Source organism: Saimiri boliviensis, chromosome 1 (genome assembly GCF_048565385.1).
Source record: "Saimiri boliviensis isolate mSaiBol1 chromosome 1, mSaiBol1.pri, whole genome shotgun sequence".
Taxonomy (NCBI): Eukaryota; Metazoa; Chordata; class Mammalia; order Primates; family Cebidae; genus Saimiri; species Saimiri boliviensis.
Window position 1 is genome coordinate 68,701,663 of NC_133449.1, and position 25,964 is coordinate 68,727,626.

General features: G+C 36.7%; 1 protein-coding gene and 1 pseudogene across 2 annotated transcripts in view; both read left to right on the forward strand.

Moving 5' to 3' along the window:
- Positions 1-25,471, forward strand: part of GFPT1 (glutamine--fructose-6-phosphate transaminase 1) — a 66,174-nt gene extending 40,703 nt beyond the window's left edge. For both annotated transcript variants that reach the window (XM_010333513.3, XM_003922663.4), the window contains 8 exons: positions 2,301-2,398; positions 6,034-6,154; positions 6,530-6,687; positions 13,661-13,775; positions 14,014-14,141; positions 15,338-15,505; positions 17,018-17,179; positions 17,854-25,471. In XM_010333513.3, the coding sequence (XP_010331815.1) occupies positions 2,301-2,398; positions 6,034-6,154; positions 6,530-6,687; positions 13,661-13,775; positions 14,014-14,141; positions 15,338-15,505; positions 17,018-17,179; positions 17,854-17,898 (995 nt within the window). In that variant the 3' untranslated portion in view covers positions 17,899-25,471. The remainder of the gene's footprint in view (positions 1-2,300; positions 2,399-6,033; positions 6,155-6,529; positions 6,688-13,660; positions 13,776-14,013; positions 14,142-15,337; positions 15,506-17,017; positions 17,180-17,853) is intronic.
- On the forward strand, positions 3,278-3,346 carry LOC120361904 (U4 spliceosomal RNA; annotated as a pseudogene).
- Positions 25,472-25,964: the final 493 nt, after the last annotated feature.

The following is a 25,964-nucleotide window of genomic DNA, read 5'->3' on the forward strand; positions in this document are numbered from 1 at the left end:
TTGTTGAACCAAAGTAGTCCCATGTATGTTCATTGTTCTAAGTGTTCTCCATCCCCTCCCCTGTCCATCAGGCATTCTTGCTTTTGCCTGTAGTGATGGCCTACTTCATCTCAAAAGGGATCAGGCTTTTCTCAAAAGCATCAAATTCAGAGCTTTGGGCAACTCCTTTCAGAACTATTCCAACTCTACTCAGCCACCAGAAATTTCTAGGACTAGTTTTAAGGAAACACCATGGCCAGCTAATCTCACCATCTTATATATCCATGTAATTCTTTGTCATCATCTGCTTTGCAATATAGGTCTTTTTTTTTTTTTTCTTTTATATTGAGTCTTTGCCTTTGCATGACCCCGATCCAGCCTTTTACTGTTGACCCCAAGCCAGCCTTTTACTGTTGTTTCCTTTCTTTCGAAACATGTTAATTAATGCTGAGGTCTGTGGAAAACACTGTAGGCAGAGGTATGCAAACAGGCTTGATCTAGTGCAGGAGCAGCAAGGAGGCCAGTCTGGCTGGTGTGGCCTGGGTGAGAGGGGACGTGCTAGGATATTAGGTCACAGTAAGCATGAGAGAGATTGTATGGGACTTGAAGGCCAAAGTAAGGAGTTTGGATTTGATTCTAAATTATTTGGGAAGTTGGTAACACTTTTTATTTTGTTTGATTTTGTTTTCTACTTGCTAATTTTTTAAAATAGAGAAACATACCTTCTTTTATTATTGAAATTCAAAAAGGAGAACATATAATTATTCAAAAGATAAAAAGTAAAACATGTACCTTGGTTTTATAGTATAACTAACTAAGATAAGAAAGAAGGTGGCCTGATTGGGCATGGTGACTCACGCCTGTAATCCCACCACTTTGGGAGGCTGCGGCAGGCGGATCACTTGAGATCAGGAGTTTGAGACGAGCCTAGCTAACATGGTGAAACCCTCTCTCTACCAGAAATTCAAAAAATTAGCTGGGCATGTTGGCTCACACCTGTAATCCCAGCTATTAAGGAGGCTGAAGCTTGAGAATTGCTTGAACTTGGGAGGCGGAGGTTGCAGTGAGCCAAGATTGTGCCACACTGCACTCCAGCCTGGGCGACACAGCAAGACTCCGTCTCAAAAAAAAATAAAAAAGAAAAAGAAGGTGGGGAGATGAAGACAGCAGGGGCAGAGTAGACAGACTGAGGATGGTTCGGAGGGAGAAACAGGATGAGGTCCACGAGGAGGTACCTGCCTTTTTTCTTAGCCCATTGTGGAACTGCTTGAGTCTAGAACTTGGATAGCCTCTCAGTGTCTTGACCACTGTATTCACTTGGTGGGTGGTTAGGGAATTTTAGTTGACTAGTTGAATGAATATTGAATGGGAATTTCTCACAGATAGAAAACTAGCCTGTGTGGAAGGATTTCTGGACAAGACACATGGAAAACAACATGTAAATAGCTATAGAAACTGAAAAAGAAAAAGAGGACCGACTTCCTTGGAGAGTCTTTATGTTTTCAAAGGATCACTCGAAAAGATCCTTCTGGCAGCGTATGGAGAGCAGACTTTATGAGGTGGAGGACAGAAGAGAGATCTGGAGAATGTTGCTGTTATCCAGGGAGAGATGCTTGGTTTGAAGATAAATGTGGAGGGATAGGAACAATCAAGCCTTTTGACTGAATAGGGATTAGGGGAATAGGGATGGCAAAGGCTGAGAGGAGAGTGGGTTTATGTTGTGTACAGAACACTTTTCTGGGAACCAGAAGGGAAATAAACATAACTGAGATGATGTTTTCCCCAGACAGGTTTATTGAGACATAATTAAATATAATGAAATTCACCGTTTCCTAGTGTATAACTCTTAGGTTTGACAAACCTCTACAACATAGTCGTAATCATAACCTCCTACAAAGTCAGTATGTAGAACAGTTCTATCACTCCAGAAAAATTCCTTGCACCCTGTTGTTGCCACCCCCTCCTCTGGCTCCAGCCTTCAGCATCTACTGATCTGTTTTCTGTGTCCCTCTACTTTTGCCTTTAAGATAACTTTTTAAGAGAAGAATGTAAAAATGACTAACTAAGGTAGAGTGTATTAAATGCTGTGATTGTGTGGGCATGTAGAGAGTTGAGTAAGGTCAGTTATAAGTTTGGAGGGGCCAGTTAAGTTGTGACTTATTTAATTTACTTTTCAAAATTACAGAGAACTATGCTTTCTAAGAGGAATATGAATTCTTTAAAACATCAGTAATTCTTTCTTATATTGGCAGTGGATACTCATAAAATGCAATTTACGTGGTTCTTTGCTGAATAATTGTGTACACAAACTTTTATTTCAGTGAATTTGGGTGGTTTGAAGGATCACATTAAGGAGATCCAGAGATGTCGGCGTTTGATTCTTATTGCTTGTGGAACAAGTTACCATGCTGGTGTAGCAGTAAGTGCCTCTTAAAATTTTAATTATAGAGAATATCTATAGAACAAGTAGTAACTCTAATAACATACAATGTTAAACTCTCTTTTGTTAAAATGTGATATCTTTTCACTTTTGTGATGGAAAAAAAAGGTAGGGGAGAAATTTTACCAGCTGCTCGGAATTATTAATGGAAGATCTGTAGAAAATGTCCATAGATATACAGATAGAACCCCTGCAACGGACTTCATGAAAGGCCAAGAAGGGGAGAATTTCAGTGCTTGTAGCCTAGGGAGCTTACCTATGTGTATAAGAGCAGTCATTGGGTTTTGCTTAGTGTTGTTCACTTGCTCTAGACAGATGACCCATATCACGTGTGAACTTCAATGCAGTTTTATTTTGTGGGCACAGTACTGCAAAGAAAGGGAGTCTGCTTTTTTTTTTTTTAAATTAGATTTTATTCTTTAAATTCTTCTTTTAGAAGCTGAAATTTGGTATAAAAAACTTGTATTGTTGTCAGTGCAGAAGCATAGGTATATGAGGGTCTTTTATTCTAATAAGTTAGATTCACATGTAGTTTCCTTAAAAAGAGACAGTTTCTATGTGCTGTTGATGTCAACTCTTATAAACAGAAGACCTTTACATTCAGTTTCTGCTTTGAGGATTGATTTCCAAAATTCACGACATAGGAACTTTTTTATTTGTGGAGGCATAAATATTTATCAGGAGCCATTTATTTAAGCAGTGAGGGAAACTATCTGGTCACTAGCCCTTGCATCTCAACAAGCTTTGCTCTTTTCTAAGACTACACCAGATACCTCCCCCGAATCCCCCAAAATTATATGGTCCTAAACAGAAAGTCTATGTAATGTTGAAGGGTAGAGGTCTAAAAAAGTGATTCTTAGCTTTGCGCAGTGGCAGTATCGTAGCCAATGAGGTTTTTCCGAGACACGATGCTTGCTAATTAAAAAAGTGATTGTTTTGTCTGGGAGTGGTGGCTCACACCTATAATCCCAGCGCTTTGGGAGTGCAAAGTGGGAGGATCACTTGATACCAGGAGTTTGAGCCTGGGCAACATAGTGAGACCCTGTCTCTACAAAAAGAAAAAAAAATTATCAGGGTGTGGTGGCAAGTCCCTGTAGTCCTAGCTGCTTGGGAGGCTGAGGCAGGAGGATCACTTGAGTCCAGAAGGTTGAGGCTGCAGTGATCCTGGATTGCATGGCTGCACTTTAACCTGGGTGACAAAACCAGACCCTGCCTCAAAAAAAAAAAAAAAATGTTTTTGAACATGGGAAGAATGATATAAACACATTAGTGGTGGCTTAGATCTATTACTGAATGAGCCCTCTATTCACAAATAAAAAAGTTGATTAAATGCTTCATCTAGTACTAAGAAAATTTTGGGGCAGAAATTTATATGCTCTGTTAGAATTCTCTAATGTAGGATTTTTTGTTGTTTTGTGGATGCCAAGACTGCTATAGTTAACAAACATTAGAAATCCCTGTGGTTTATCAGACAAAATAGTACCGTTTATTTTACCTTGTTTTACATTCTTTGTTGTTGTTTTATGACACATTTGCATGGCTTTTCAGTATCTCTCTGTATCCTGAATAATAACTGATTACATGCTAATTATTCTTAACCCATTTATGCCAGAGGTTGCAATTTTTTTGTGTGAAAAATCAGACTTTGGCAATGACCTAGAGCAGGAGAATGTAAATACCTCCCACAGGCTTAGTGTTCCAATAATGGAATACTAGGCATAAATGGTTTAAGTATAGCCTACTTAGTAGGCTTTTCAAAATTTTAATTTTCTCTACATTTTGTCGTGACATTCAGTGGAAAATATGCATTAAGTTACTCTATTGTGGTGGAAATATGTTATTTTGTGTATTTATAAAAAGTTGTTTCTAGCTGGGTGCAGTGGTGTGTGCTTGTAGTTCCAGTTACTCGGAAGCTGAGGCAGGAGGATCACTTGAGACCAGGAATTTGAAGCCGCAGTGTGCTGTAATCATGCCTCTTAATAGCTACTGCACTCCAGCCTGGGCAACAAACCAATACCTCATCTTTAACCAAAAAAAAAAAAAAAAAAAAAAGTTGCCTGAACTAAAAGAATAAACTGTTAATTAGCACAGCTAAATCTTAGATTACTTTTTTGGGGTCTGTTACTTTTAAGTATCTGGTAAGTCTCCAGATTTCTTTCCCCATCTTTTTATTTTGAAGAATATTATTCTAATGTAACATTTATATTATAAACTGGGTGAAAAGGTTTGGTTTATATTTATTTGTAGGAAAACATTTAGCATTTTAGTGTCAGTAACTTAATTATACATTATAAGTAAAATATATTTATGGAAAAGAGTAATCAAAAATAGGAGCATTTTATCTTCAATGATTTTCTACATGCTGTTGTAATGTTAAAAAATGCCAAACCAAAGTTATTTATTTTGGGAAACCAAACAAATCAGTTCTGCCCAAATTTGTGTGGAAGCAAAAGTTAAAGGGCTGTGAAATAAGGCCACCTTTAAGTTCTTTATTGCTGAGAAGGAAAAATGCTGAGATGGGTGAAAGATGGGCAGGGCCACTTGCCTGAAGAGGCTGGGAAAGGCTGTCAGGGTAGGTGATCTCCTGAGTTAGAATTAAAGCAACACTAAATATATACATTGGTTGAGCTTAAAGTTTTTGCTGCCTAAATGTTAATTTTTCTGTTGTTTTTAGTTTTCCAATGTTTAGTGTAAAAGGAATTTAATTAGAATGGAAATTTACTGAAATGAAGGTTAAGCTACCTTTTGCACAGAGGCATATTTCCCCCTTCTTTATTCCCCCTGCCCCATACCACAAAGTTTGAAAATAGTGAGACCTCTTAAACAAGATTTCTAAAATATATTGATGACTTTTGTGAAATTGTCCTATTTATGAATACATCGCATTTTAAAAATGTTTAATTTTTCTCTCTGTATTTGTATATCTCTTATTTGAAATTCTTCACTGGCATGGTTATTATGTGAATTTTCATTTTAAAGATTAGGAATCGGGAAGTTAGAGATAATGCACAGCCTGACCCAGAATCATGCTCTTTCTGCTTCTCAAAATGTTTTATATGTGTGGGCTTGTTTCCTTGTAAGAATGTATGTGGCCGGGTGCAGTGGGTGGCTCACGTCTGTAATCCCAGCACTTTGAGAGGTCGAGGTGGGCAGATCACGAGGTTAGGAGATTGAGACCATCCTGGTCAACTTGGTGAAACCCCATCTCTACTAAGCTGGGCGTGGTGGCACATGCCTGTAGTCCCAGCTACTCGGGAGGCTGAGGCAAGAGAATTGCTTGAACCTCGGAGGTGGAGGTTGTAGTAAGACAAGATCGCGCCATAGCACTCCAACCTGATGACAATGCGAGACTCTGTCTCAAAAAAAAAAAAAAAAGAAGGTATGCATAGATAGTTGTCATAAGAGAGTGAAGGAAAATGTTAGCCATGCTTATCTCAAGTGGTAGGATTTTGATTTTTGATGTTTTATATTTTAATCTGGGTTGTTTGTATTTTATTTTCTAACATGTCATTTTTGTAATTAGTAAAAGCGAAAACTATACATTAAATCCAGAGAAGTCCAGTGAAAGAGTATTTGAAAGAGAGTTCTGTGACCAAGTCATCTTTTCTCTGCAGACACGTCAAGTTCTTGAGGAGCTGACTGAGTTGCCCGTGATGGTGGAACTAGCCAGTGACTTCCTGGACAGAAACACACCAGTCTTTCGAGATGATGTTTGCTTTTTCCTTAGTCAATCAGGTGTGTTAATTTTAAAGACTTAAAGGGAAGGAAAGTGATTCCAATAATTCCAACGTATCTTGGCGAAAGCTGGTATTTAAAGATAAACTGGTATTGCAGATAACTTGACAAACCCAGATTTATTTTAATATTACCTAATTCTTTATGAGTTAGTAAAAATGAACACCTTTTATGTTCAAAGAGCTGGAGTTTCAACAACAGAAAGAAGAGAGATCTGACAAGTCATATTACTTAAAAGTTTTATAAATTTTTTAAGTGCATGTTTTGTGTTTTATTTAAAACAAGTAATAAAATTATGGGCAATTCGGTTTTGCTTCTAAAACAGTATATGCTAAAACTGTTCTGTATGTTATGGTTGTCCTACTTTTTACACAGGTGAGACAGCAGATACCTTGATGGGTCTTCGGTACTGTAAGGAGAGAGGAGCTTTAACTGTGGGAATCACAAACACAGTTGGCAGTTCTATATCAAGGGAGACAGATTGTGGAGTTCACATTAATGCTGGTCCTGAGATTGGTGTGGCCAGTACAAAGGTAAATTCTTGCCTCATTTCTCTGGTGATTATTTAATCATAGTGTTAGTAAAGGAGACTAGTCTATAGACAAGTCTGTATCTTATTTTTTGTTAGAAGTTACATAACTCATATATTTTACTAATCATTGTAATTATCGTAGGACTTAAGGGTCAGTAATAGATAAAAGACTTGTCATTCTCTCCCTCCTCCTAATCTTAGAGTTTAAAAGGGACATATGTATATAATGTAAGTCCATTTTGAAAAGGTCTCTGCTGGCTATCCCTGTCTGTCACTAACTGTCCTCCTGCTAGGCACAGTAGGATACATAACAAGTATATAACATCTCCTTCTTTCATGAAGTATAGTCAGGAATTAGAAAAGTAACAAATTAGAAACATCCAGTTTAACCATTTTTGGAATTCAGATTTATCTGTTTATGGCTTCTAATAAATATGTCACAGTGTACATTCTACCTCTGAAAGTTTTTAAGGAGGAGTGCACCTTTGGTAAAAAAATTTTTTAATGAGTATTGTATGACAATATCTGTTTCTCTTTAGATACTGCTCAGGGGAGGTTTAAAGGTACTGTCTTGTTTTTTTGAAGGCCTAGTAAGACTACTTTGCTCTTTGAAGTTAGAATATGCATAAATTTAGGCAGGTAATAAAAATAAGAAATTTTAGAAACTTGTATAAATACAAAAGATGTTATTCTTCCACAAGTGTGTTTTGGGGTTTTATGTTTGTTTTTTAGAGACAGGGTCTTGTTTTGCCACCCAGGCAGGGGCTGGAGTGCAGTGGTGGGAATCATAGCTCACTGCAGCCTCAGGCTCATGGGCTCAAGTGAGTCTCTGCCTCAGCCTCCTGAGTAGCTGGGACTATAGACGCACCACCATGCCTGGCAAGTTTTTTTTTTTTTTTTAAAAAAAAGACAAGGTCTTGCTATGTTGCCCAGGCTGTGTATTACTTTTTATGATTTCACATTTTTGTTTTCTCAGTATTTTTCTGCTGAAGTCTGATATTTCTTGCTGTTTGTCTAATATGATTTTGGGGTATTAGTGTATTTGAGTTTAATTAAAGGTTTGTGGAAGACAATGTTAATGTGTACATAACCACATTTGAATATTTTCTCTCATAGAGAATTTTTTATACAAAATTTGTGATTCTTACATAAAAACTCTTCTTCTTTTCTTTTCCTTTTTTTTGTGGGGTGGGGGAGATGAAGTCGCACTCTGTTGCCCAGGCTGGAGTGCAGTGGTATAATCTCAGCTCACTGTAACCCCCACCTCCTGGATTCAAGCAATTCTCCTGCCTCAGCCTTCCAGATAGCTGGGATTACAAACATCTGCCACCATGCTTGGTTAATTTTTGTATTTTTAGTAGAGATGGAATTTCACCACGTTGGCCTGGCTGGTCTTGAACTCCTGACTTCAAGTGATCTACCTGCCTCAACCTCCCAAAGTGCTGGGATTACAGGCATGAGCCACTGCTATACCTGGTCCTTTTTTTTTTAGAGACAGGGTCTCTCACTCTCTTCCACAGTAGATAAAGAGCAGTAGTACAATCATCATGACTTACTGCATCCTGGGCCTTCCTGGGTTCAGGTGATCCTCCCACCTCTACCTCCTAAGTAGCTGGGACTACAGTTGCAGCCTACCACCCACGCCTGGCTAATTTTTATATTTTTTATAGAGATGGAGTTTCACCATGTTGCCCCGGCCAGTCTGGAACTCCTGGGCTCAAACGATCTGCCTGCCTTGGCCTCCCAAAGTGCTGAGATTACAGGCATGAGCCCAGCATAAAAAAACTTTTGAGTGAGATTTTTATTTCTTGGATATTTTGATATTACTAACACTATAATTTATAGAGTGCTGAAACGTGAATTTTCTCTGTATAATAATTAAAACATGTTACATGTTTGTGCTTGGGTTTCCATCCTGTGGCTGAATTAATGACCAGCCACCTTTAGTAGCACTTAATGGATTTTTAAAGCAGCGTCCAGATGGCTTTGATTGGGATACTGGAATCCCAGAGCCTTTTTATTTATAACAGATTGTGAAGCAAGGGCTTGAAGTATGTGGGATATGGGATTGTTTGATTGGATGGATGCCACTGACTTAACCTTCTCATAAAATTTTTCTGGAATTGTGAGCTGCCAAGGAAACTATATATATTTTACATTTCTCATTCCTTTGTTTATGAGAACTTTAGTTTGCCTCAACATTTTATGATGGTGATTTTCAAATATACAGCAGAGTCTTAAAAATTTTACATACAGGCTGGGTGCAATGGCTCATACCTGTTATCCTGGCACTTGGGGAGGCTGAAGTAGGAGGATCACTTGAGGCCAAGAGTTCGAGACTAGCCTGGGCAACATAGTGAGACCTCATCTCTATAAAAAATACAAAAATTAGCAGGGCATGGTGGTGTGTACCTGTAGTCCTAGCTACTCAGGAGGCTGAGGCTTGGGCCCAGGAGTTTGAGGCTGCAGTGAGCTATGATCACACTACCACACTCTAGCCTGGATGATAGAATGAGACCCTGTCTTAAAAAATAAAAATTTTACATTAGCATTGGTAAACCCACCATCTAGCTTCTACCGTAGCATATTCACCAATTTTACATGTACAGTTGTAGTAAATTTATTTGGCTTTGCAACTGTTATCACAATCCAGTTTTAGAAGATGATCACCTGAAATATTCCTTTGTGTTTCTTTACAGTCAATCCTTACTCTTACCCTCCAGCCTCACACTCAGGAACCACGGTTTTCTCCTACTGTATTGTGGCACCTTCCAGAAAATTCTTGTAAATGTAATTTATATAACACATTTTGTGTTCTAGCTTTTTCATTAAGCCTGAAGTTTGTTTTTTAAATAAAGCCAGTTAAATATAGCAGTGGGGTTTTGTATACCAACTTTAGTAATGCTAATGTTAGTGAGTTCTGATGACCCACTGCTATTGGACCAGCCAAGCCTGAAGTTTTTGAGATTTGTTCATGTTATTTGTATCAGTAGTTCTTTGTTTCTGCAAGTCCTTTGTTTTCTTAAAAAAACAACTTTTTATTTTGAAATACCTATATAGGAAGTTGAAAAGATAGTACAGAGAAGTCTTATGTATTCTTCACCCAATTATCCCCAATGGTTACCACCTGTATAAGAAAATTAGCATCTTTTTAGTACAGACTTTAATTTATTTCAAAAATGACTCTTGAAAAATTTACTAAATATGGCAATTTAGTATTACTTTATTTTTCTTGGATTCTAAAGTAATTTTATTCAATTGTCTTAGACATTTTCGGCTTAGTTACTTATAATAAATTTTGAGTTATTTAGTCATAGACAATTCCAGGTGGCAAATACAAGTTTTTATGTTAGTGGGTATTGAAAGAAGTTGATTATTATGATTATTATTATTATTTTTTGAGACAGAGTTTCACTCTTGCTGCCTAGGCTGGGTGCCCAGGCTTGTAGTGGTGTGACCTCAGCTCACTGTAACTTCTGCCTTCTGGTTTCAGTTTCTCCTGCCTCAGCCTCCTGAATAGCTGGGATTACAGGTGCCTGCCATCACACCCATTTACATTTTTAGTAGAGATGGGGTTTCACCATGTTGGCCAGGCTGGTTTTGAAATCCTGACCTCGTGATCCACCTGCCTTGGCCACCCAAAGTGCTGGGATTACAGGCGTGAGCCACCATGCCCAGCCAGTTACTGATCCTAATCCCTGGGCCCAGTGATGGAGCTAGTAGAAAAATTCTATGATCTTGCTTATAAATTCTCAACTTTGCCTGAAAAACTGTCAGGATTAAAAGGATATTACTGAGTTTCTCATAGTGTCAGACCGTAGACATTTTGATACTTCTGGAGGAACTGATGGGTATAAATGTTAAGTTCAGCAACTTTTATATGTTATTGCAGGTGTTTAGAATTTCACCACAGTGCTGACTTTTGTTGATTTAAAAAAATAAAAATGTTACTTTGTTTTTGGCTGAACAAAAAGAAAAACGAAGTTTAAAATTTCAGAGTCAGCATTTTCCTGGTAAACTTTTTCAAACCTCAGTAGATGCTAAATGTAGAATATAGCTTATTTTTCCTCATAATTGGTTTCCTGGTATGTATTTAAAAATATGAAATTGAAATTACAAATTAAACTGTAATAGCAATGCAGTGGAAAAACATATGCATTAAAGTTACTGTGTTTAATATTTGTACTTAAAAACTAGTGTTCAGATGTTTTCAGTTCAAACAAATAAATACTAGTTTGTAGAATAACATTTTTAGTTATGGGCTAGAGGAACTGGAATAATCATTATCTGATCAATTTGGATTGGAAACAGTGTAAGTGTTCCAGGGGTCCAAGATACCTCTGACCTGGTAGTATATTTTGTGATTAATTGATTTATCGAAAAGTAAACCACAGTAGGAAGAAGTAGAGTAGAAGAGACTGGAATTTAGAATATAGATGTGCTCATTAGTCTTGGAGGCAGGGGACTCCAAATTCACTTTAGTGCTCTAGGAAAAGATTCCAATCTGCTGGTGGAATATAATAGGTGTACATGGAGGCTGTTGTGGAGGACCATGTGAGCAGCTGGAGGCTGGGAAGTCCAGCAGGAGGAAATAGGGAGTCTCATTTAATGATTGGGATGATAGGGAGTTGCCAGACTGATTTTATTATAGAGGGAGTCTCATCCACATCATGACAGGAAAATATTCACCACTGGAGTAATCCCTTATCAAGAGAAGAGTAATAGAAATTCAGCGTATAATCCATGCACATGCACACACACCCTCAGAATAAATTTCTGAAAGTTAAAATTATATCTGCCATAACCAACAACAGCACAATAAGTTACTGTTTTTCTAAAAGAGACATAAATAAAAGTCTCAAATGTCTGAAACATAAAAATGCTTTTCTAAATAACTATTGGATTAAAAAAAATCAGAACTACCATTGAGAAAGACTTACTAGAAAAAAGTACACAATGAATAATAGGGATAAAAATTTAGAGTGTGTGGCCAAAGTGATGAATAGAGGTAAATAGCACTAAATTCCTAGAACAAATTGATGAAAATACCATATTTTTAAATGAAAAGATTGTTTTGTAAAGAAATGACGTACCTCAGGACAGAGTTAAGTGTTCCTGCAACTTGCACTAAAATTAATTTCAAACAGACTAAAAGGGAAAATGTTTAAAAAAGAAAAAATGAGCAACGAAAACAACAGAAGTAAGAAAATTTCATACTTAGCTTATGTTAGGATGTGGAAGGATCATCTGAGTCTAAAAGTATTACATAAAAGCTAAAAAATTATGAACACCAATATAAATCCACATAAAAGGTAAGTTCATGCCGAGAAAATATTTAAAACATAACAATAACTACCTTCTTAAAACCAATTTGAAAAAAACAAACTCAAGTTGAAAAACAGGTGAGGAACAACAAAGTTGTCAAAAGAGAAAATATAAATGGCCAACAAACATGGGGAAAAAAAGCTTAGTTTTAGAATTCAATATATGTATGGTATAGTAGTGAAGGTTCATTGACCAGCAGTCAAAATGGTAAGTTTGCTAAAAAGATAATTCTCAGTATTTTATAGTATGCAATGAAACAGGCACATCTCACATTCACAAAGAATGAAAACAGTCTTGGCAGTTGGACTGCAAATTTAAAAATATGTACAATTTTGCATCCTAAGAAAATAATTGTCATTTAGTTCAATCTGTCATCCATAACATTTGTAGTACATTTTGAGCTTATATATCAGGCATTATACAGAACTGAATGTTTTACATTTGTCTCATTTAATTCTCATGTTAATCTTATAAGTATGTCATGTGCATTTAACAGATGAGGTGTCTGAGGCCTAAAGAGATGAAAACTACTTCAAGGTTGTAATGTAATTTGACATAGTTCAGTCTTGGGAATACACTTGTACTATTAATTAGGAGTGAAAGCAAGTTCTAAAATTGTACCTGCTAATAATTAATTTTCTTAACTATGTAAAGAAAATTAAAACAGTAAAAACTATAAGGCAGTATTCATAAATGTTATTAATAGCATATAATTAATGTAATTATTTTAATTAACAGATAAAAGATTATTATTTCTATTTACTTTTCTACAATTGAACTTTTTTTTTTTTAATGACAAACTTAAAAAATAAAACTGGAAGTGAGGAACAGGCAATAGGCAAAGGTGAAAATCAAAGAGCAATTAAAAAAAAATCCAACAATACCAGTGTGAGTACCCCAAGGAGAGTTTTTCAAGCACTTGCCTTTTGACTTACACCAAAAACTAAATTTGGTTAGGCACATAGTGATTTACTCAACTCATCTTTTCCTTTCTTTCTTAGGGGTATTAGGAATTTTATAAGCATTCAATGGATTATAAGGGGTTTTGCTTTTGTATCTAAGAAATAAAGGTTAAGTCATTTGTTCAAGATTCAGAAAAGGAGAATAGTGATAGATTTCCCAAGTTCTGGTTCATTCACTGTTACTAAGGTAGATTTATTTATTTAATTTTATATTTAGTTTTATTTTTGTTTTTTGGAGACAGGGTCTCCCTCTGTCCCAGGCTGCAGTGCAGTAGTATGATCCTGGCTCACTGCAACCTCTGCCTCCTGGGCTTAAGCAATCCTCCTAAGTAGCTGAAACCACAGATGTGCACCACCACACCCAGATAATTTTTGTGTTTTTTTTTTTGTAGAAATGGGGTTTCGTCATGTTGCCCAGGCTAGTCTCGAACTCCTAAGCTCAAGCAGTACACCTGCCCTGGCCTCCCAAAGTGCTGAGATGACCTGCGTGAGCTACCATGCTCAGCCCTAACGTAGTTTTAAAAAATGGATAAAAAATAACCAAACAAAAAAAAGGGGGAAAAAAAAGATGGATAATGTATACTATAAAACCAATGGGAATTTTATTTTCAGCTTTTTAAAATTAAAAGTTCTAAATTCTTAAGATGTAACTGCAACTAATTCTCCTGCTTTTTTGTGATGTTTCAGGCTTATACTAGCCAGTTTGTATCCCTTGTGATGTTTGCCCTTATGATGTGTGATGACAGGATCTCCATGCAAGAAAGACGCAAAGAGATCATGCTTGGATTGAAACGGCTGCCTGGTACAAAGATATTCACATATTATACTTCTGTTTTCTCAGGGAGTGGTGATAGGTGAAGTTCTCAAGCTGTGGCTTGTAGCTATTTATTCAGTAAGATCTTTCTGCTTTTGCTCCAGTATATTAAAAAAAACTCACTAATAGCACAGAGGAATAGAAACACTGGTCTTTTGTTGGTTGCTACCAACATATTGTTATTTTATTTGTTTGGTTTACTGTCTTCTTTTGCTAATATTCTTAGATTTGATTAAGGAAGTACTGAGTATGGATGATGAAATTCAGAAACTAGCAACAGAACTTTATCATCAGAAATCAGTTCTGATAATGGGACGAGGCTATCATTATGCGACTTGTCTTGAAGGGGCACTGGTAAGTTTTCTCAGTTCTAATTAATATTAGTCCATTGACTTGCAGAACTGGCACATAGTTATTCTTTTACATTAAATGAATGAAATAGGTAGAACTTTTAAAAGTGCTTCTGTATTTATTCATCGTGGTTTGTTTACTTTAAAAAAGTGCAACAGAGAGCTCTGCTCAAAAGTGAAAATCAAAAAGAGTATATTTTAGCACGATAAACTTGGATTTTGCAAGTAACTTTGGTTAATTTGTTCAAATATGAATAAAGATTAAGTTCTCTAGATAAAAAATTTAAATTTAATTGAGGTCAGGCTGGACATAGCAGTTCATGTCTATAATCCCAGCACTTTGGGAGGATGTGGCAGGTGGATCACTTGAAGTCAGGAGTTCGAGACCAGCCTGGCCAACATGGTGAAACCCCATCTCTACTAATATTACAAAAAAATTAGCTGGATGTGGTAGCACATGCCTGTAATCCCAGCTACGTGGGAGACTGAGGCAGGAGGACCACTTGAACCTAGGAGGCACAGGTTGCAGTGAGCCAAGATTATACCATTGCGCTCCAGCCTGGGTGACAGACTGAGACTGCATCTCAGAACTTTTTTTTTTTTTTTTGAGACAGAGTCTTACTCTGTCACCCATGCAGAAGTGCAGTGGTGCAATCTCAGCTCACTGCAATCTCTGCCTCCTGGGTTCAAGTGATTCTCCTGCCTCAGCCTCCTAAGTAGTTGGGACTGCAGGTACGTGTCACCACACCCAGCTAATTTCTTTTAAATTTTTAGTAGAGATGGAGTTTCACTGTGTTAACCAGGATGGTCTCAATCTCCTGACCTTGTGATCTACTTGTCTTGGCCTCCCAAAGTGTTGGAATTACAGGTGTGAGCCACCACGCCTGGCCAAAAAAAGTTATTTTAATTGAGGTTAAACATGAAGCAAGAGGGAGAAGAGTTACCAAGAAATATGAATATGTTCGTGATAATCTAAAATCTTTAAAAAGTCCTTGTAGAGCTTTAAAACTTCCAGTTACTTGTTGATCTTACAGAAATAGTTATCTATTAACTTGTTAGATATATTTATAGATCAGTGGTCCTTTAATACCTTTGGATAAATAGACAGTGGCTTGACATATCAGATGCTTTGTATAATATTTTCTTAAAGATAGATTTTTGAAAAGTGGACTGAAGACATATCTGGTTCTTTCCTATTAGAAAATCAAAGAAATTACTTACATGCACTCTGAAGGCATCCTTGCTGGTGAATTGAAACACGGCCCTCTGGCTTTGGTGGATAAGTTGATGCCTGTGATCATGATCATCATGAGAGATCACACTTACGCCAAGTGTCAGAATGCTCTTCAGCAAGTGGTTGCTCGGCAGGTAATTCGGGGGACTGTGAGTACACCTTGGGGATCAAAGAGGGCAGTTACGCTCGCTTATTTGAATGACTTGCAAAACATGTTTACATGTGTTAACTCATTTACTTTATAATACAGCCTTTGAGGTTTATGTGTGAGGAATCAGATACTTGGAGGGTTTTTTTTTTTTTTTTTTGAGACAGTCTTGCTCTGTTGGCCAGCCTAGAGTGCAGTGGTACAATCTTGGCTCACTGCAAGCTCCGCCTCCTGGGTTCCAGTGATTCTTCTGCCTCAGCCTCCCAAGTAGCTGGGATTACACGTGAATACCACCATGCCTGGCTAATATTGTATTTTTAGTAGAGATGGGGTTTCATGTTGGCCAGGCTGGTTTCAAACTCCTGACCTCAACTGATCCACCCACCTCAACCTCCCAAAGTGCTAGGATTATAGGTGTGAGCTGCCATGCCCAACCCAGATACTTAGAGTTTTCAGAAGACCAAGGCCATAGATCTCATACTGGGCAGAACCAAACCAGAACTGAGGTCTTGGTCTCTACATCCTATCTTCTTTCAGTGAACATATGCTGCTGCTCCCTTTTAATTTAATACTTATAAAATATTTCACAATGTATTTTAAAATATTTTTAAATATATGTTTCAGCTGGGAGTGGCACGTGACTGTAGTCCCAGCTACTCTGTGGACTTAGGCAGGAGGATCACTTGAGCCCAGGAGTTTGAGTACAGCCTGGGTAAAGTAGTGAGACCCTATCTCTAAAAAAGTAAATAAAATTGAAAAAAGTCCGGATGCAGCAGCTCACACCTGTAATCCCAGCACTTTGGGAGGCCGAGGCAAGAGGATCGTGAGGTCAAGGGATTGAGACCATTTTGGCCAACATGGTGAAACCCCGTTTCTACTAAAAATACAAAAAATTAGCTGGGCGTGGTGGTGCATGCCTGTAGTCGCAGCTACTCGGGAGGCTGAGGCAGGAGAATTACTTGAAACCGGAAAACGGAAGTTGCAGTGAGCCAGGATTGCACCACTGCACTCCAGTGTGGCGATCAAGACTATGTCTCAAAAAAAAAAAAAAAAAAATTAAAGTAAAATTGCAAAAAAACAAAACAAAAAACATACACATGATATATTACAGGGGAAATCTAACATCTAGGTTTTATTTTAATATTACTGAGTTTTCTTCAGGTCAGTTGGCTTTATATATAAATTCTAAAAGATATTATATTCCCTAAGCACAATGTAGTAGTGATGAGCTTGAGGTTTGAAGTTAGGCAAACCTGCATTCAAGTCCTAAGCCTGGTATTTCTTAGTTGCATGAGTTTAAACAAATTACCAGATCCCATAAAGCTTCTGTTTCTTTGACTGTAAGTACTAACAATCAGATTTACTACATAGGAATTTAAAGAAGTCTGTCAGTCAGGTTGCATATGGATTACACAGTGCAGTTTTTGCACATTCATAAACTATAGCCCTGCCTTTGCCTACCAGTGGTGTTATGTATGTGTGTGATTTTCTTTCCTAGGGGCGCCCTGTGGTAATTTGTGATAAGGAGGATACTGAGACCATTAAGAACACAAAAAGAACTATCAAGGTGCCCCACTCGGTGGACTGCTTGCAGGGCATTCTCAGTGTGATCCCTTTGCAGTTGCTGGCTTTCCACCTTGCTGTGCTGAGAGGCTATGATGTAAGTCATCTACCACTGCAGAAATCTTGGGATGTTTTTTACTTGGATACATTCTGATTTTTTTCTCCTAAATTTTTAGCAATGGTGTTTGAGAAATCTATCAAATATGTATCTGTCACCTGTTAAATTTTCATGGTCCAATTTGTAGGTTACATCACAACATTATCTTACCCATAGAACTTGAAGATACCTTGGGTTTCACCTCCAAGATTGTGAATCACCTTGAGGAATCTCCACCTGTTTTCTTACTGTAACTCCATGTCACTTAATAGGGCAGCTACTGGCATTTAGCAGGACAATTCTTTGTTGTTTGGAACTTTCCCACACATTGGAGACTTTTTAGCATTCCTGATTTCTCAGTCATTGTGGCAACCAAAACACTGTGTTTTTGTTTTTAGTGTCCCTTATGAGGGCTAGTACTTCTGTAGGGGACCACAGTACCTCTTTCTGTGTGAACTGGCACCTTTAGAATGCTTTTTCCTAACCAATTTCAGTTTTTTTCAGGACCATTATGTGGTTATGTTTTCTAATCTAATTCTTTGTAGTCTGTAATAAAGATGGTTAATTAACATACTGTTTTCTGTTTTTATAAACAAAAATAATTTGCTTATAGCAACCACCCCCTTCCCCAGTCTGTATAATCTCTCAAATCTTGCTTTTTTTTTTTTTTCCAGGTTGATTTCCCACGGAATCTTGCCAAATCTGTGACTGTAGAGTGAAGAATATAAAAAAATGTATGAAACTCTGTACGATTAAGCAACACAAGACACCTTTTGTATTTAAAACCTTGATTTAAAATATCATCCCTTGAAGCCTTTTTTAAGTAAATCCTTATTTATATATCAGTTATAATTATTCCACTCGATATGTGATTTTTGTGAAGGTACCTCTTATATTTTTCCAGTAATTTGTGGAGGACTTTGAATAATGGAATCTACATTGGAATTTGTATCAGAAAGATTTTAGCCATTATTTTCTTTAAAGAATGCTGGGTGTTGCATTTCTGGACCCTCCACTTCAATCTGAGAACACAGTATGTTTCTAAAATAATTGGTACTTGTTCCACTATACTTCATTCAGACCAATGAGAGTAATGCATTTAATTGGAATATCTAAAGCCAGTGGCAGTGTATGCTTGTATTTGGACAGTTAGGGAAGGTTTTGTGAAGTTATATAAAGAGGAGATGTGATTTATTTTGAAATTTGTTTCTGTTTTGTTTTTAAATCAAACTCTAAAACTTAAAACTGAAAAAATTTCTTCGTAGGATTTATATCTAAGTTTGGTTAGCCTTAGTTTCTCAGACTTGCTGTTTGTTACCTATAGATGGAGGAAATTTAGGAAGCAAAATATAGTAGTGCATTGGTGGTCTCCAATCCTTAACATATTTGCACAGTTTTATAGCACAAACTTTAAATTTGAGCTGCTTTGGACAACTGACAATATGATTTTAAATTTGAAGATGAGATATGTACATGTTGGGTGTTCTACTTCTTTTGTTTTCATCTCCTAAAATTGGTTTTTATTTCCTTGTATCTTTAGTCTTTTATTTTTAAAATGACTTCTGAATGATATAATTTTATCTTTTCTTTAAAATCACAACACAGAGCTGCTATTACATTAATATTGATATATTCAGTATTCTTTTCAACTTTGTTGCAAGGAAGAATTTCCTATAGTTAATTTTAACTTTCCTTCACTGCATTGTTGTGTAAAACTAGTCCCTTAATGCCAGTTTGGAAGTTATTTGCAATTGTTTGGAAGATGTGCAAGTCGTTGACCTCATCATTTTCCTGTAAGTATATGTGGTAGGCTAGGCTCAGAAAAAGGTATGTATGCTCTACACTGAAAGGCACCAAATTTCATATTACATCCTAGGTATTTTTTCTCTGTATTTTCTGTGCTCTTCTCCTGAAATATACTTAGGAATAAAGAAGATATAAATAGAATAATACTGGGGTATGTTCAGCTTGTGGGTGTCAGAAATGGAAGTTGACAATTTGGATTAAAATATTTAAAGTAGAATGTTATTATTAGATACCCCCAAAATCGTGAGTAATAATTTCTTCATGGAGCTTTTCTGGCCAGATCTTCGGGGCTATAGGAGAGTGCGTTTGTTTTTGGTTAAGTTCTTCTTTTTCAAAGGTTTTTACTTTTAAATTGTGAAGGCGAACTATTTAATAGCACAATTAGTTAAGTAAGCTAAGTCTTTTCCTTTCTGTTTTTTGGTGTTTGAACTTCTCGGTGAGGTTAAGATTTTCTAATAGCTATTGCTGTTGCCGGAGAAGCATAGATTTCTGCTTGTGTATTAGGGTTAGAGAAAGATTTGGTGTATTTTGAGGTAATTTGGAAGGACTTTCATAGATGGTGACTAGAAACCTGATCTTTTTAAGAATAAAATAGGGTTACTATTTATATTACTTATATATAGCTATTATAGCTATATTAATCTACTTTAATTGTTTCTAAGATTATTTTTTGTAAGTCAGCGAGTTTAAATGTGTGTATAGTGTCTTTTCTTCTCTTTGGTATATTAATAAATATGATTTGTGTGGGTTTGTAGCATTTCTTTTTCTTTTCTTTTTTTTTGAACAATCTCACTCTGTCATCCAGGCTGAAGGGCCGTGATGCAGTCTTGGCTCGTTGCAACCTCTGCCTCCTGAGTTCAAGCAATTCTTCTGTCTCAGCTTCCTGAGTAGTAGAGGTTAAAGGTGTGTATCACCACACCTGGCTAATTTTTGTGTTTTTAGTAGATATGGGGTTTCACCATGTTGGCCAGGCTGGTCTCAAACTCTTGACCTCAAGTGATCCACCCGCCTTGGCCTCCCAGAGCACTGCGATTACAGGCATGAGCCACTGTGCCCAACCTGTAGCATTTCTTATAGTTTAAAGTTTGATTCAGCATTCTAAGTTAAAACCAATAAGTGAAATCAGTCATTAGTGTGCATAATCTCTATGTCTCTCCCTCTGTGTGTGTCTTTCATTAAAGCACATGTGTACACACACAACATACTGAAAGCTAGTGTAAGTGCTAAACTGAATATCAAAAACCAAAATTAAGAACAAAGAAGTGATATTTTCCAAACAAACATGGATTATCTGCTGGGTGCAGTGGCTCAGCCTGTAATACCAGCCTGCACTTCGGGAGGCCTAGGTGGGAGGGTCACTTAAGCCCAAGAGTTTGAGAACAGCCTGAGCAACATGGTGACACCTGGTATCTACAAAAATTTTTTAAAAAAGTTGGCTGTACCTGGTGGCTTGCACCTGTAGTCCCAGCAATTTGGGATGCTTACATGGGAGGATCACTTGAGCATGGGAGGTGGAGACTGCAGTGAGCTGTGATTGTGCCACTGTGCTCTAGCTTCAGTGACAGAGTGAGACCCTCCTTACTCAAAACAAAAAACATGGTTTCTCCTCTCTCTCCTGTCTTCTTGCTTTCTATCCTATTTGATGTAGTGTTTTTTAAATGCTTTTATAAATTAGTTCTTAACACAAAAGAGACATTGTAGTGAGGCAAACCACTAAGTGAGCTTGCCCAGTTAAAACCAGTGTAATACAGGATAAGAAAATCTGATTTTTCAAAAAAGATACTCTACATAAGTTCTTCATATACAAAGTTTTTTCTTGTAATACATTTAAAGTTTTAATTCACTCAGATATAACGGAGAGATCCTTACCCTCTGAGCCCTTTTTAGGCAGGGGAACATGTCTGCCATTTAGCATGTGGCCCAGTAAATGATTATTACATTGCAATCAATTTTTCAATCTTTTTTTTAAAAAATTATATGCCATAATATAATAACCTAAAAATAGTGAACATTAATTTTACATAGAAAAATTAATGTTCACTATTTTTAGGTTATTATAACTATGTCAACAAGTATTAATACCTATTACGGGCAAGTCACTGTGGCAGGCATTGAAAATTACATCATCTTTAAAGCAGTATTTCTCCCCTTATTGGCTCATCACTAGCAAAGACTAGGTTCACTGGAAGGCACAGGGTGAGATAATGGGAAGATGGAGTGGAGGTGGGTTGTTAAAGTGCTGTGAGTGAGTGATTTTTTTTACTTGAATAGTGATCCATGTTTGGGGATATATTGTGTTTTTAAGAAGTGAAAGGTATTTGGGAAGTGAGCTGTAAATGGCCCATAAATCTGTTACAACAGTCCTTAATACGCAAAGATGAAAAACAAGTATTACTGCTACCCAAAGGGAACTGACGTTTGGTGATGTGCAGATGGGGCTGTTGGTTAAGAGAGCTAATACAGATTTTCTCTGTTAGGTTTCACAGGAGGTAGTTTCTGAGATGAGATTGTTTTATTTTTTTGAATACAGATGTCTTGTCCTGAGTTCTGAGGATGGGAGGACAGGAGTCTTTTTTTTTTTTTTTGTGGAGGGGGGGGCTCCTTAGTAATACTCCTCTGACATTTATTTCTATTATTCTTTAAAGAAAGAAAACCAAATGAAATGTTTGCTTTAACAAACATTTTAAAAAGTTCTTTGGGTTGATTTTTTTCTCCTTTTAAAAAAATTTAGGATATACCATAGCAATAAAATAACTAATGTTAACTATTGTATGCTACAACGTAGGTGATTTTTCTAAAGAAGCACAATGCCATTGAAAAGTATTATTGAAAAGGATCATAGTTCACATTGAATTTGTGAAGGCCAAAGAAATTGAAAGGAGTGTGATATTTTCATTTTATGATATTAACATATTTAGTAAATTTTGTGTTCAAGAATACCTGGCAGAGTGTTTTATCCATGGAAACAGGTTTCAGATTACTTTTTTTGTATTGTTAAAGTCTCAAGTTTAGAAATGTTAACATTTAAATCAGTTTTTTTTCTCACTATACTTAAAAATTGTTAATATTTTGATAACTTCCTAGCTTGATGAATTTAAACATATCTTCAGATGTGTGACAGTTACAACCAATAAGACTGATAATATTAGCTTCAAACCAGTAATATCCAAGGTTAAAAATCATAGTGAAAGCACGATTGTAAAATTATGCCATATTAACTTTTAAGTCTGTAATAGCTTGATATCAAAATGTTATGTAGTATGCCATAAATAATGGCTAACGAGAACATCTTTGGAAATTCTCAAATTACCTTTCTTACTACACTGTTTTCAGAATGAATGTAGAAATGATTCTGTTAGATTTTTGAATGTTCTGTGGTTGAATGTGTTTTTGCTTAAATAAAGCTTTTGGTATTTGTTTAAATTACACTTCTTGTGAGGTGGAAATTTTAGAATCATCTTTGCTTTGTTTCAGTTTTGTGTTTTTGAAATGAATATTTACTTTACTGAGCCAGTTGGTCATTTCTTCCCCGAGTCTTGTTAAGTCCAGTGACTAAGCCTGAACTGTGAATAAATTACCAAAAACTTGCTTAGAATTTCATTTTGAGGCAATTTGCTAATATTTGAAGCGTCTATATATTTGTAGTCATGTTAAAAATTGTATTGTACTAAGAATGTATTCAATGTCTACTTTAGTTGTGAATATTTCTGATGTCAAAACTTTATTTGTTATTGTTGATTTTAAGAATAAGAAATCACTGCCTAAATATTACCAAAAAAGCCACGTCTTTACCCCAACTTCTCAGTTTGGGAAAGAATCACTAGATAAAACAAAGGCTCTGCCCTTTCTGATACCACACTCCATAGATATTTTTTCACATCTTTTTAAACATTTTGCAGTAATACGTTGTCTATAGGAAGTTTACGGGATATGCAATGATTAAAATTTTTAAGTGAATTGATAGTTGCAAAAGAAGGATAATCTAAAGTTTCTGTAGCAAGACAGTCTAAAGTTTCCGTAATATCTGGCACTCTTAATTATAAAGCAAAGATTCCCTTACAGAATCCTTTTATGAACGGCAAGGTAGAGTCTATCCCTAGTGGTTATGGCACTTGCTTTGTTTTTCAGGAGACAGTTATGGCAGAGTGATTTGAATTGATAGATGTACTGTTTTGCCTGCTTATAGATCAGCCCAGTCTTTGGTCTCTCTCTGTGTTTCTCTCTCCTTTGCCTCTCCCTCTGTCTTCTTCTGCAGCAGAGCCTAAGGCTGCCCCACTAGCGTGTCATTTTTTCCAAAGCCTACATTTTTGACATAAAATTCAGCTTTACTTCTAGTGAACAGTTTTCTTTAAATTCTTCCCACTTCGCTCTCAGTAAGTACTGAGTGCTTGCTAAAAGCCAAGAAATGATTTCCCTAAAAATTAAGCAGCTGCTTTTCATTGAAGTGGCATTTAGAGAAAAGTAAATTCTTTTTTTTTTTTTTTGAGACAGAGTTTCGCTCTTGTTACCCAGGCTGGAGTGCAATGGCACGATCTCGGCTCACCGCAACCTCCGCCTCCTGGGTTCAGGCAATTCTCCTGCCTCAGCCTCCTGAGTACCTGGGATTACAGGCACACGCCACCATGCCCAGCTAATTTTTTGTATTTTTAGTAGAGACAGGGTTTCACCATGTTGACCAGGATGGTCTCGATCTCTTGACCTCGTGATCCACCCGCCTCGGCCTCCCAAAGTGCTGGGATTACAGGCTTGAGCCACCGCGCCTGGCCCAAAAAGTAAATTCTTTAACTTGTTTGGATGAGAGAAAAAAGTAAAGGTTAAGTTTCTCTCATTAATCAAAGATTATTAGTTTTCCTTCATTTTTTAAAAAGATGCTGTAGGAGGTTTAGTAGCTTAACAAGCATCCTGGAGTTACAAACTTAATCTTGTGAGAGTACACAGAAAAGTTCTAGGTTGTAAGTTATTTAATCAGCTGACCCCTTCAGGGTAGTATATATATAATAATTTTATTATTATTTTTTGGTTAGCATGAATACAACAGATTATTTCCAAGGTTGAAAAGGCACATTTGTGAACTTCATATTAACACAATTCATTGACTCAAATTCCAAGGTTTACTTATGTATCTTCTCATAGAGAATGTTTTTATGTAGCCATACTTCCCTTTTTATACTCTAGGAGGTCTTGAATATGAAGTGTAGATGTGTAACTGAAAATATGGACTCAAATCCAATTAGGGAGCTTATAAGCAATTAGAGAAATCCTCTCTGGATAGAATTAGAGTTATTCCCTTCCAATTCATTTATCAGTTGGCTTCCCTATTTATAAAATTAAAAAGATTGTGCTTATTAGAATGAAAACAACTGGCATATTTTAATATGCTTTTAATTTCTGCAGTTTGCTGAAGAATTTAGTAGCATCCAACAGTCCAAAAAACAGAACCGTGAAATAAGTTATTATAATGGAACTCACAGACATAACAATTTTTTTCTTGAGGTGGAGTCTTGCTCTGTTACCCAGGCTGGGGTGCAGTGGCATCATATCGGGTCACTACAACCTCTGCCTCCTGGGTTCAAGTGATTCTCATGCCTCAGCCTTCCAAGTAGCTGGGATTACAGGTGCCCACCACCATGCCCAGCTAATTTTTGTATTTTTAGTAGAGATGGGGTTTCACCATGTTGGCCAGGCTGGTCTCAAACTCGTCACCTCAAGTGATCCGCCCACCTTGGCCTTCCAAAGTGCTGGGATTACAGACGTGAGCCACTGCACCCTGCCCAGACATATCAGATTTGACAGGTATTGTATACCCTTTGGATCTTTGGGAGTCAATTTTTGCCTCTCAGTTTAGTCTGTTTTGAAATGGAAATAAGTATAGGGAGGTCATGAAAGGAAAATTGCCAGAATTCCCAAAGCATGTAACACTTATTGAGAATTCCATATCCATTATACCTAAAGGGCAAGTGAAGGAAACAGTATTGTGAACTGGCTATAACTCCTTGGTTCTTAACTAGTACATTCTTGTTTGTGAGACTCGAAGGTTGATATCCAGTAATTTAAGATTGTACAGTACTCTAAACATCTGCAGAGATCTAGAGGTTATCAGTATCACTAGTTTTTATTTCTGCCAGTGGCTCCGTTTTAGGTGACATTGTTCTCATTCCAGTGTGGCATCTGTCATTGGTGTTTTACTATATGGCAAGTTAATTGAAAAGCCCCATTCATGATTGTCTTCAAGTAATGCCCATAAGGAGATGGAAGATATCTGAGACAATGAAGGCTTTAGTTTCTAGGCAAGAGACATAGCATTGCATTAAATTCCGAGTTTCTGCTAGACTTGAATGTGTCTAGCCACTCTAATTTATGGGGGCTTTTGGATTTTTTCCTATTGTACTTTCTATGTAGAATTGTTTTGAAATATCAAGTATATTTGCTTTGAATTTGAACTCTCTTTAATTTTGTATTTATCCTTTGAATAAAATGTAAATCCAATATCTTATTATTAATTTACTTTTATTGCTGCTCCATAGAAATCTAGGCACTATCAGGAATCTTTGTAGATTTCTATATATTGTTCTTGGTTGTTAACTTGGACCTATGTGGTGTTACTAAAGTTTAGAGCATTTATTTGAGAAAAAATAATTTAGGAACTTTTTCATATATGTAGTCTTTTTTTGGTGCTTCAAGTGGGGAAAATATGCTGGCCTCTTACTACAGAATTGACTTTGCTGACATAATACTTGGAATTTAAATTATTTTTGTTTTCTTAGCAGGGACAGATTTGTATAGTTGGTGTATTCCTACTTCTATCAGAAGATAGGGCTGATTTTTAAAAATTATTACTATTTTGAGAAAGGGTCTCTCCCTGTTAACCAGGCTGGAAGGCAGTGGCATGATCATAGCTCACTGCAGCCTTGACCTCCTAGGCTCAAGCTATCCTCCCACCTCAGCCTTCCAAGTTGTTGGGACCACAGGTGTGCTCCAG